This window comes from Leucopleurus acutus (genome assembly GCF_964270905.1).
Source record: "Leucopleurus acutus genome assembly, chromosome: 8".
In the NCBI taxonomy this organism is placed as follows: domain Eukaryota; kingdom Metazoa; phylum Chordata; class Mammalia; order Artiodactyla; family Delphinidae; genus Leucopleurus; species Leucopleurus acutus.
Window position 1 is genome coordinate 109,189,274 of NC_139151.1, and position 10,938 is coordinate 109,200,211.

Sequence of the window (10,938 nt, forward strand, 5' to 3'; positions counted from 1 at the left end):
AGGCATGGGGGCCGTCCCAACAGGTCCGGACAGCCGGAGGCTCTGACGCAGAGGCTCCTCTCTGCGGGCCCGCCCCCCCCCCCCCCCCCCCCCCCGCACAGCTCCAGCGGGCCCCTGGCACCCTCCCACCCAACTCCGCAAGCACAGCCTACAAGCCCCGGGGCCGTCGGGCTCCAGACACAGAGGAAGTGCTCAGGCAGTCCCTGCCTTCTGTGTCCAGGCTCCCAGAAGCAGGTGAGGGGCTGTCACCCCTGCCTGGAGGCCCCCAGGGGGCTATTGACCCAACCCCGCCTCCATCGGGCCAGGCTGCAGCCAGCGAGAAAGGACGCACACACGGAATGAAAAGTGACACCTTTAATGCGCTGAGCAGAATTTTACATAAAATCAGAAATCTGTGATTAATCCCCGCTCCGATTAGTAAAAAAATCCAAGATTCGTCGCAAGGCATATGTGCAATTAGGCCCCAATTCAAAGTCGGCGGCATATCTGTGGTCCAGCCTCAGGTGCCAAGCTATTTTCCGTTCTCCGCGCTGAACATTCGTTCCTAGAGATGGGCAGTGTGAGCTGGTGCGCTGTCCTCCCCCGCCCCGCCCCGGCCCCTCCCAACCGTAACCCCGGGCTCTCACCCTCAGCATCCGCTCCAGCTTCACAGCGTCCACGGCGAACCTGCGGATCCCGTCCGAGAGCTTCTCCACGGCCATGCGGTCCTCGTTGTGCAGCCAGCGGAAGGCCTTCTCGTCCAGGTGGACCTTCTCCAGGTCACTGGCCTGGGCTGGGGGAGGGCATGCGCCGGGGCCTTGGGCTCAGAGCCGCCCTAAGGCCCCACCCTGGCGCGGCCCCCACGGCAGGTGGGCTGGACAGCAGGTGAGTGCAGGCTGGCCCTGCGGCTCTAGGCTCCACACCCTCAGGTGACGGAGGCACCGGTGTCCCCATGGGGGCCTTGAGCGGGGCAGGGGGCTTCTTACCTGCCTTGACCGAGAGCGTGGGCGCCAGCTTGCTGTGGTCCTTGAGCAGCTCCCCCAGGAGCTGGGGTGAGATGGTGAGGAAGTCGCAGCCCGCCAGGGCCTTGATCTCGCCCGTGTTGCGGAAGGAGGCGCCCATGACGACGGTCTCGTAGCCGAACTTCTTGTAATAGTTGTAGATCTTGGTGACGCTCTTCACTCCTGGGGAGACATGCCCGGAGCTGCCACGCCGGCCGCTGGCAGCAGACAGCGCAGCACCCCTCCGCCCCTGCCTCCCAGTGCTCCTCACCGGGGTCCTCCAGGGGCTCAAAGGACTTCTTGTCCGTGTTGGCCACGTGCCAGTCGAGGATGCGGCCCACGAAGGGGGAGATGAGCGTCACCCCCGCCTCAGCGCAGGCCACGGCCTGGGCGAAGGAGAAGAGCAGCGTCATGTTGCAGTGGATGCCGTGCTGCTCCTCCAGCTGCCTGTGGGCGGGGGAGGGCGGCATGAACAGCGGGGACACAGCGAGAAACGCTCGCGATTCAGTAACTGCAAAGGCAGGAACAGGGTCGCCCCATCCTCGTCAAGAGCAACTCTGGGGCTTCCCTGGTGGCTCAGTGGTTAAGAATCCACCTGCCAACGGAGGGGACACGGGTTCGAGCCCTGGTCCGGGAAGATCTCACATGCCGCGGACCAACTAAGCCCCGTGCGCCACAACTACTGAGCCTGCGCTCTAGAGCCCGCGAGTCACAACTACTGAGCCCGTGTGCCACAACTACTGAAGCTCATGAGCCTAGAGCCTGTGCTCGTCTACAAGAGAAGCCACCGCAATGAGAAGCCCGCGCACCGCAAAAAAGGGTAGCCCCCGCTTGCCGCAATTAGAGAAAGCCCACACGCAACAAAGACCCAATTCAGCCAAAAATAAATAAAATAAATTTATTTAAAGAAAAAACAAAACAAAAAACCCCCCAAAAAACTCTGGAGGAACTTCCCTGGTGGTCCAGTGGGTAAGATTCCACGCTCTCAATGCAGTGGGCCCAGGTTCGATCCCTGGTTGGGAAACTAGATCCTGCACACATGCTTCCACTAAGAAGTCCGCAGGCCTCAACAAAGCCCCGGCATAGCCAAAAATAAACAGATGTTTAAAAACAAATATGTGTGGAGCTGAAATTAGTTCGTTTTACTAAAAACAAAACAAAACAAAACAAAACTCTGGAACATTCACCAGGGCTCTCTCTGGCTAATGAGTTGTGGGTGACCAGAACTTCCTTCATCAAACCAGCAATTCAAAACAGGGACAAAGGCAAGAGGTTCCCTGAGAGCCACAGGCCCGGTCCCTCACCTCGTCACAGAATCAGCTCCGACCACAGCGCCATCCTGCCTCAGTCCCGCCCGGAGCCCGCGGCCTCCCCGGCCCCACTGCTCCCCCTCGCCCTTCTGGGTCACCCTGCAGAAAGTCAGTCACCCACGTGACGTCCCGGGGTTGACTGTGAGAACAGGGCCCCGGCCCCACTCTGCAACATGCCGGGACGTGGACTGTGACAACTGAGTCCCTGTCCCAATGGACAGTTTCAGAGGCACCTCTGCTGCCTGGCCGCAGAAAGGTGGTCAAGAAGTGCATCTGAGGGGGTCACAAGGCAGCCTCGACAGCCGACACCATGACCAAAGCACCAGCAACTCCGCCCTCCAGTGTGCGCCCACCAGAGACGGCACCAGAGCTCGAGCACACGTGCTCACAGCAGCACTACCCTCGACAGCACCAAAGGCAGGACAACCACGCGTCCCTTGAAGGATGGACTCAGAAAATGCAGTGTATACACACGAGCGAACCACAGCTTTCAGAGGAATGCAGCCCCAACACACGCACAGCATGTGAGAACCTTGAACACATGCCCAGCAAGGGAAGCCAGACACAAAGGCCACGTGCTGCACGATTCCATCACGCGGAAGAGTCCAGACAGGTGCGTCCAGAGGCAGAAGGTCGCAGGAGGGGAACAGGTAACACAGGGACCCCGCTGGTGCACAAGGGGCGCTTCCAGGACAGCCGTGCATGGCCCTGCGGGGCCGGCGCCAGAGCAGCTCCCTGTCTGTACCTGCTTCTACCTCCTCCGCACTGAGCACAGCTGCTGGGAAACGACTTACGTTCTGTACACGGAAGACGACGTGAGGACAACGTGTGGCATCGCACGGGGCCTGCTCCCCAAGGCCCACCCGGGACGGGCAGTCCCCACCAGCTCCCTCCTCACGGGGACACTTACTTTCCAGCCTGGATTCCTTCCCAGGTAGACGACAGCTTTATCAGAATCCGGTCCTTGCTGATCCCAGCCTCCTTGTACAGGTCGATGAGGCGCTGGGCGCGGGCCACCATAGCATCCTTATCGAAGGAGAGCCTGCGGGGGCAGGGCCGTGACAGGGGTGCCCAGCAGCCAGCCAGGGGGTGCGTGGCATGCCCAGCTCAGAGCACCTTAGCAGGACTGATATTCAAGCAGGACCCGGAGACGAGCAGCTCATCGTGGACCAGCAGCCACAGCAGCACCTGGGCGCCACGCGGGGAACCGCGGACTGAAAGCAGCTGCCGCCCTCTGCCCGCGTCACCTGTGTCAGCCCTGCGTCCTTACCTTGCATCCACTTCTGTGGATACGCGGCCTGGAATTTTCTTCAGTATTTCTACTCCAAACAGCACAAAAAGTTTATCAGTAGCATTTGTAATCTGTTCCTCTTGTGATCTGAAATTCCAGGGAAAAAATTAGGTTAGAAGCTTGTTAGATTTAAATGCACAGGATTCTACAAAACAAATTCTGTTATTCATTTCCCAAATTCTTTTCCCTTCATCTTTTTTCTTAAAATAATTTTTTTAAATTGTGGTAAAACACACATAGCATAAAACTTATCATCTTAACCTTTTTTTTTTAACCTTGGCCATGCCACACAGCTTGCAGGATCTTAGTTTCCTGACGGGGGACTGAACCTGAGCCACGGCAGTGAGACTGCAGAGTCTTAACCACTAGGCCGCCAGGAAACTGCCCCATCTTAACCTTTTTTTTTAATGAGGTTTGTTGGGTTTTTCTTTTTTTAACTAATTTATTTTTGGGCTGTGTTGGGTCTCCACTGCTGTGTGCGGGCTTTCTCTAGTTGAGGCGAGCCGGGGCTACTGTTAGTTGCGGTGTGTGGGCTTCTCATTGCAGTGGCTTCTCTTGTTGTGGAGCACGGGCTCTAGGCGTGCGGGCTCAGTAGTTGTGGCTCGTGGGCTCTAGAGCGCAGGCTCAGTAGTTGTGGCGCACGGGCTTAGCTGCTCCCCGGCATGTGGGATCTTCCCGGACCAGGGCATGAACCCGTGTCCCCTGCACTGGCGGGTGGGCTCTCAACCGCTGCGCCGCCAGGGAAGCCCCATCTTAACCATTTCTAAGTGACTAGTCAGGGGCACTGAGTGCATTCACATCGTGGTGCAACCATCCCTGCCTTCCATCTCCACGTTTCATCCTCCCAAACTGAACCCCTTCATCTTTGGGGACGTGAACAGAACAGTCTTTCCAATCTCTTTGAAGCTGCCTGGGCAGATGAGTAAGGTACATGATGCTGTTCCAAAATGGACCAGAAAGATCTCCAGCCCGCGTGTCACGGGCTGGACACGGGAGCAGGGCCAGTCTGGTGACCACTAAGGGCACCACCTTGTCACCGATTCCAGGAATACCAAGAAGGGACAGGGAAGCAGCCAGGATGGCGGGGGCAGGGCGGCCCAGTGCAAGGAGCAGCCATCTCACACACACCTGCACACCGCCTGACCTCAGCACACAGGAGCACCAGAAAGGGACAGGCCAGCCCAGCGTGGCTCCTCCCAGAGGCCACTGTTCCCTGCAGGCTCACTCTCAGCTGAGCTGTATCGCCCAGATGAAAATTTAAAATGACATCCAGCAAAGGCCAATCTACGGAGAGGAAAGCCAGTCTGTGGTCACTGGCAGAGGCTCCAGGGAACCTTCTAGGAGGTGCAGATGCTGCAGCACTGCATAAACTGACCAGAATGAATCGGACAGCGCACTAATGAATCTCACTCCAGCAGAACTGCTAAAACATAACAAAAAGCCAGAAAGCAGGTCCATGGTTGCCAGGGCTGGGGAGACTGACTGCAAAAGCGGGGAGGGACTTCTGGGGTGGTGTCTACATGTTCCTGCAAACAAAACTCAGTGAACTGTATTCGCACAATGGGTATTGCCTGCTACGTGTAAATAACATGTCGGCTATTTCTTTCCTGACAAAAAGAAACAGGAAAGCAGACAGCATTCCCTCCCTGAGTCTAAGACACCTGAGAACTAAACTCAGGGAGGGCAGGAAGCAACCAGACCAGCTGAGGGCTGCTGCCCAGACCCGCACTCACCCGCCCAGCCTCCGGCCGTGGGCGACGGCCTCCTCCACCAGCTCCTGGTAGGTGGGCATCTGCGCCGCGGCTAGGATCAGGGACGGGTTGGTGGTGGCATCCTGGGGCTTGTACTCATCGATGGCTATAGGGAAATAATTGTGGAAAGCAGGGAAGTTAAGTGGAGTGCTCGCTTCCAGCCAGCAACCCGGGCCAACCCCTGTAAGCCCTAAACGTGTAAACAGAGTCAAGCATGTCTTCTGAGCCAGGGTGTGGCCGCACTTCACACAGAAGGCTGGCCAAGAGGCAGCTGCGTGCACGATGAGAAAGCAACAGAGACTAAAGCCAGGAAGCAGATGTGCCGAGGGCCCAGAGCAAGAAGGGCAGTGGCTGCCTGACAGCGTCGTCGGCACCAGGTCTGTATTCTCCTTTAACACACTAGCACCTTCTTGGTAACCAGGCTAGGAAGTCCAAGGAGTCTCGTGGCCCAGGCTCACGGGGTAGCACAGAGTTCACGTTCACCAAACTCAGCTTCCAGGATTAGCTGGTTCAGTAAGCTGATTGGGCAAGTTAGTATTGTCAAAGTATCTTCTGATGACAAAACTACAGAGATGGAGAACAGGAACAGGGAAGGGGGACGGCTCTCAGGGCCGAGGGAGGTCTCTGTGGCCGGGGAACAGCTGTGTCCTACCCATCCTGGTGGCTACAAGAACCTATGAACTATAAAACTGCCACAGGGGATGCCCCCTCCTCTATGCAGGTGGAAACCGGTGGACATGGAGCCGGCCTGAAGCCTGTTCACGGTGTCATGCTAGTGCTAAGTTCCTGGTTCTGATGTCACCACGGCCACACAAAATGTCACCACTGGGGGACGATGGGACTCTATGGGCTAATTTTGCAACTTCCTAAAAGTCTATAATTATTTCAAAATGACAAGTTAAGAAAAAGTACTCTGGAGCAGAACTTACACAGATGTGTTAAAACCCAGAGTAATGCACTGAAAATAGTACCTTTCATCATATAAAATTATACCTTGATAAAGCTTTTAGCAAAATTAAAAACAAAACCAAGGGGGCTCCCCTGGTGGCACAGTGGTTAAGAATCCGCCTGCCAATGCAGGGGACACGGGTTCGAGCCCTGGTCCGGGAAGATCCCACATGCCGCGGAGCAACTAAGCCCGTGCGCCACAACTACTGAGCCTGAGCTCTAGAGCTGGTGAGCCACGACTACTGAGCCCATGTGCCACAACTACTGAAGTCTGCACGCCTAGAGCCCGTGCTCTGCAATAAGAGAAGCCACTGCGATGAGAAGCCCGCGCACCGCAACCGAGAGTAGCCCCCGCTCGCCACAACTAGAGAAAGCCCACGTGTAGCAACGAAGACCCAGTGCAGCCAAAAATAAATAATTTTATTAAAAACAAAACAAAACAAAACCAAGACCTATCTAGGGTCAACAGATGGACTTCAGACTCCACGGACCCTTAAACTGAACGCAAAACCGGGCGTGGGGCTTCGTTCTGGGAAGAGCATCCACAGCTTTGACTGTATTTTCAAAGAGGCCCACGACTCCCCGAAGGTAAGAACCTTCAGTTCATAAAGTGACCAAAAACCGAATTTACAGGAGCTTCCCTGGTGGTCCAGTGGTTAAGACTCTGTACTTCCAATGTAGGAGGCCATGGGTTTGATCCCTGGTCGGGGAACTAAGATCCCACATGCCAGGCGACACGGCCAAAAAATACAAATAAAACAAAAAACCCACAAATTTACAACTATGTAAGATTTATGGATATACATTATCAACAAATGTATTTTTTAATAAAGTTCTTAACATTCACTTAGAAATCTTTTTTCTCTAAATTTATTTATTTATTTTTGGCTGTGTTGGGTCTTCGTTGTGGTGTGTGGGCTTCTCATTGCGGTGGCCTCTCTCGTTGTGGAGCACGGGCTCTAGGCACGTGGGCTTCAGTAGTTGTGGCTCACCAGCTCTAGAGCACAGGCTCAGTAGTTGTGGTGTAGGGACTTAGTTGCTCCGAGGCACGTGGAATCTTCCCGGACCAGGGCTCGAACCTGTGTCCCCTGCATTGGCAGGCGGATTCTTAACCACTGCACCACCAGGGAAGCCCTCGCTTAGGAATCTTAAATGTCAACACTTGGGCTTAGATATTTCTAAAAAGAAAGAGGGGGGAAAAAAAAAGCAAGCATTCCTCAGGGTCCCTCCTGCCTTGTTGGCCCTACACTGACAGGTGTAACAAGACCAGCCATCCTGCGGCTGCCGCCTGGTGAGACCCGACAGGAAACAATATAGACCAGGGCTTTGTCAACTCACAAAGATGGGAAATATTCCATGCTAAGAAGGTGCAGAAATACATGCCGCCACTTTTCCAGCACGCTCTATCCTAGTGATGTCATTGCCAGAGGCCTGAATCAGGGAGGGAGGGGGTAGAAAGAAGACCGTGGCCTCCCAGTGAGCAGGAGCTGGAATCTCCAGGGCCCCCAGCTCTGACCAGGCGGGGACCTTCTGGCAGATGGTTTAAAGTACAGGTTGGACTCAAGCCCATCACTGTTTCCAGCGTTTATACTGAAGCAGCTAAACATGCTTACTCACTCTCCTAGACTCTGCTAGATAAAGACTTACTCTTACCAAAGAGGAATTAAAGCCTGTTTCTCAAGTCACCATGAGAAAGCAGAAAAGAGAGGAAGTCCCTCCCGTACTGTGTGCCCCACAGCACTCGTACCCAGAGAATTTCATTATTTTCCTGAAAATCTTAATTGTTCACAGCCTAACAGAATGGAGGTTCACCTAGTCTGGGTTTCCACTGCAGAGGGAGGAAGAGCTAAGTCCCCCAGCTGCCTGCAAGGAACGTGATTCAAAGCCAGGAAAATCTGAATCTGGGACAAGCTTTGCTTTCCTCGGCGCATGGGGTTTTATCCCCGCAGCTCCTTGGCCCAACGTGGTGAACGTCTAATTGGCCCGCACGCGGCCGCAGGCACCAGCGTGCACAGCTGTCCCCTGGGTAGGGGTGGAGAGTGTGTGCAACACGAGGTTTCAAAAGCAGGTGGTGTCATTCTTAGTTTCTGGTCTTTCTGGGTCCAGAACTAACTCATGTTCCTGCTCAGCGGTCAACATTCGCGCAACAAAACTACCCCGTGTAACCACAAACGGTCCGCAGCTCCAAGGCGGACCTGGAGTCTCTCCCCAAATCAAAGCATTTGGACACTGTCCCCTGACGCACTGGCGGCTCACGGCGGGCTCCCGCGAGCTACCAGCAGCGCGGAGGGGACGGCGGCCCCGGGCCGAAGGCGAAAGGGGGCCGGGCACGGGTGCCGAGGGCGGGGAGCGAGGGAGAAAGGGGGCGGGAAACGCGGGGCGGAGAGCGAAGAGGGGTCGGGGCACCGGGAACGGGGGGGAGAGCGAAAAGGGGGGCGGGGGGCGAAAGAGAAGGGGTACCGGGAATAGTGGGGGCGAAGGAGGGAGCCGGGGTGAAGAGGGCGGGAGGCGAGGGAGAAGGGAGCGGAGGGACCGGGTAAGAGGCGCCGAGGAGAACCGGGGCCAACTTCGCGGCCGGGGAGGCCTGGTGGCCCGGACCGCCCCTCACTTGCAAGCTCGCGCCCCCGGCACCTCGCCCCGCCTCCCCTCACCCCGGGGCCGGCCGGCGCTCAGCGCGCACGAAGCCCCTCTCTCGGAGCTCGGGGCCAGCGCAGCCTCACCGTGGAAGTCGCCCGTGTCGGCCACCACGGTGGTGAACTGCTTGAGCTGCTCTAGCACGCTCTCCATCCTCTGCCGCTTCACCGGGGACCCGGACATGGCGAGCTGTGGCGGGAGCGGACGGCCCACAATGCCCCGCGGGCCCTCCCCGCGGGCGCGGCCAATCCGAGCGCGGCGCCGGAGGGCGGGCCTGCGCGCCTGCGCCCGGGCGAGGCCCCGCCCCCGAGACGGCGCCCCCGCCCCCGGAGCTGTACCTGACTTGTGCGGCTGAGGTCTCCCGGAAGATGCGCCTCTAGGGCGGTGACCCCGGAGCGATACGCTCCCCGGGGCGATGTGTCCCCAGGGCGGCGCCCCCGGAGCGACGAGTCCCGCCGGGAGAAGCGTCCTGGAGACGGTGCCCCGCTCCCGGGGCGGTGCCCTCAGAGCGTTGGTTTCCCTCGGAGGGATGCGGCCCCCCGCAGCTGTGACCCCGGAGTGATGCCCCCTTCCAGTGATTCACCCCTCCAGTGATGCTCCCCTCGGGGCAGTGATACCCGGAGTGATGCGCCCCCTCCGGAGCGGTGCCCCCCCTGGAGCGAAGCACCCCCAGGGATGCTCCTCGCCCCCCACCCCCCGCGAGGAGTTAAGGCTGAGGGTTAAGCAGAGTTACAGGGAGACCTAGACGCCCCAGACCCTGCATCTGGACCGAGGCCTTCGGGGACCATGAAAAGGGCCGCTGGGGGTGTGGGCCTGGGTCTGGGTTGCCCCCCTGTTTCCCAGCCCTCCTGAGGCCTGGGGCGCGCAGGGTGCACGTCCTCCCTTCAGGCCTGGCTGCTCCTCCAAGCGCTCCTAGGTCAAACTGGGCCTGGTGCCTGGGGAGGAGCTGGGAGAGGTGAGGTGGCCTGAAATCAGGGCCTGTGGTTTCATTTTCCAGAGCCCCAGGATGGGCCTTTGATTCTGGGAACCCACATCTGGGAATCTGCCCCAGAGAAGTAGTACTAAGTTCAGAAGTGTGAAATAAAATTCACGTTTTATGGCAAGACAATAAAAATTAAAACACGAAACATTTTCTCTGCCCTTTGGCCCCCTCTCTCCCCTCAGTGTGCATTGTGTATCTGCATTAGGCATGGACCACCCTCCCCCATAGGCAGGAATACCTGCTCAGGGACTTCCCTGGTGGCGCAGTGGTTAAGCATCCGCCTGCCAATGCAGGGGACATGGGTTCGAGCCCTGGTCTGGGAAGATCCCACATGCCGCGGAGCAACTAAGCCTGTGCACCACAACTACTGAGCCTGCGCTCTAGAGCCCACGTGCCACAACTACTGAATCCTGCGTGCCTAGAGTCCGTGCTCCACAGCAAGAGAAGCCACCGCAATGAGAAGCCTGCGCACCACAACGAAGAGTAACCCCTGCTCGCCGCAACTAGAGAAAGCCCACGTGCAGCAACGAAGACTCAACACAGCCAAAAATAAATAAATAAAGAAAGAATCCACCTGCCAATGCAGGGGACACCAGGTTCAATCCCTGGTCCAGGAAGACCGACATGCTGCGGAGCAGCTAAGCCCATGAGCCACAACTACTGTGCCTGCACTCTAGAGCCCGCGAACCACAACTACTGAGCCTGTGAGCCACAACTACTGAAGCCCACGTGCCTAGAGCCCGTGCTCCACAACAAGAGAAGCCACCGCAATGAGAAGCCCGCACACTGCAAAATGAAGAGTAGCCCCTGCTCACCATAACTAGAGAAAGCCCGTGCGCAGCAACGATGACCCAACGCAGACAAAAATTTAATTAATTTTTTTAAAAAAAAGAAAGAAATACCTGCTCAACCATAAAGAGCAACATTCTCCTAGCATCAGCAAGACAACTCCTTAAAAGATAACATTTCTTCTTGACCTTGTAAGGGGCCACAATGACACTTAGGTCTGGATCGTGTAAACTGTCGATAATACATCATTTAA

The 10,938-nt window shown here is 56.9% G+C and overlaps 1 protein-coding gene across 1 annotated transcript; it reads right to left on the minus strand.

Annotated features, from left to right (window-relative positions):
* Positions 1-339: 339 nt before the first annotated feature.
* On the minus strand, positions 340-9,117 carry TALDO1 (transaldolase 1). Its single transcript, XM_082845847.1, has 8 exons — positions 9,001-9,117; positions 5,315-5,438; positions 3,561-3,668; positions 3,201-3,332; positions 1,252-1,427; positions 966-1,163; positions 627-772; positions 340-544 (listed from the first exon to the last, which is right to left on the minus strand). The coding sequence occupies exons 1-8, from the start codon at positions 9,095-9,097 to the stop codon at positions 512-514; spliced, it is 1,014 nt and encodes a 337-aa protein (XP_082701973.1). The 5' UTR covers positions 9,098-9,117; the 3' UTR covers positions 340-511.
* Between the last annotated feature and the right edge of the window lie 1,821 nt (positions 9,118-10,938).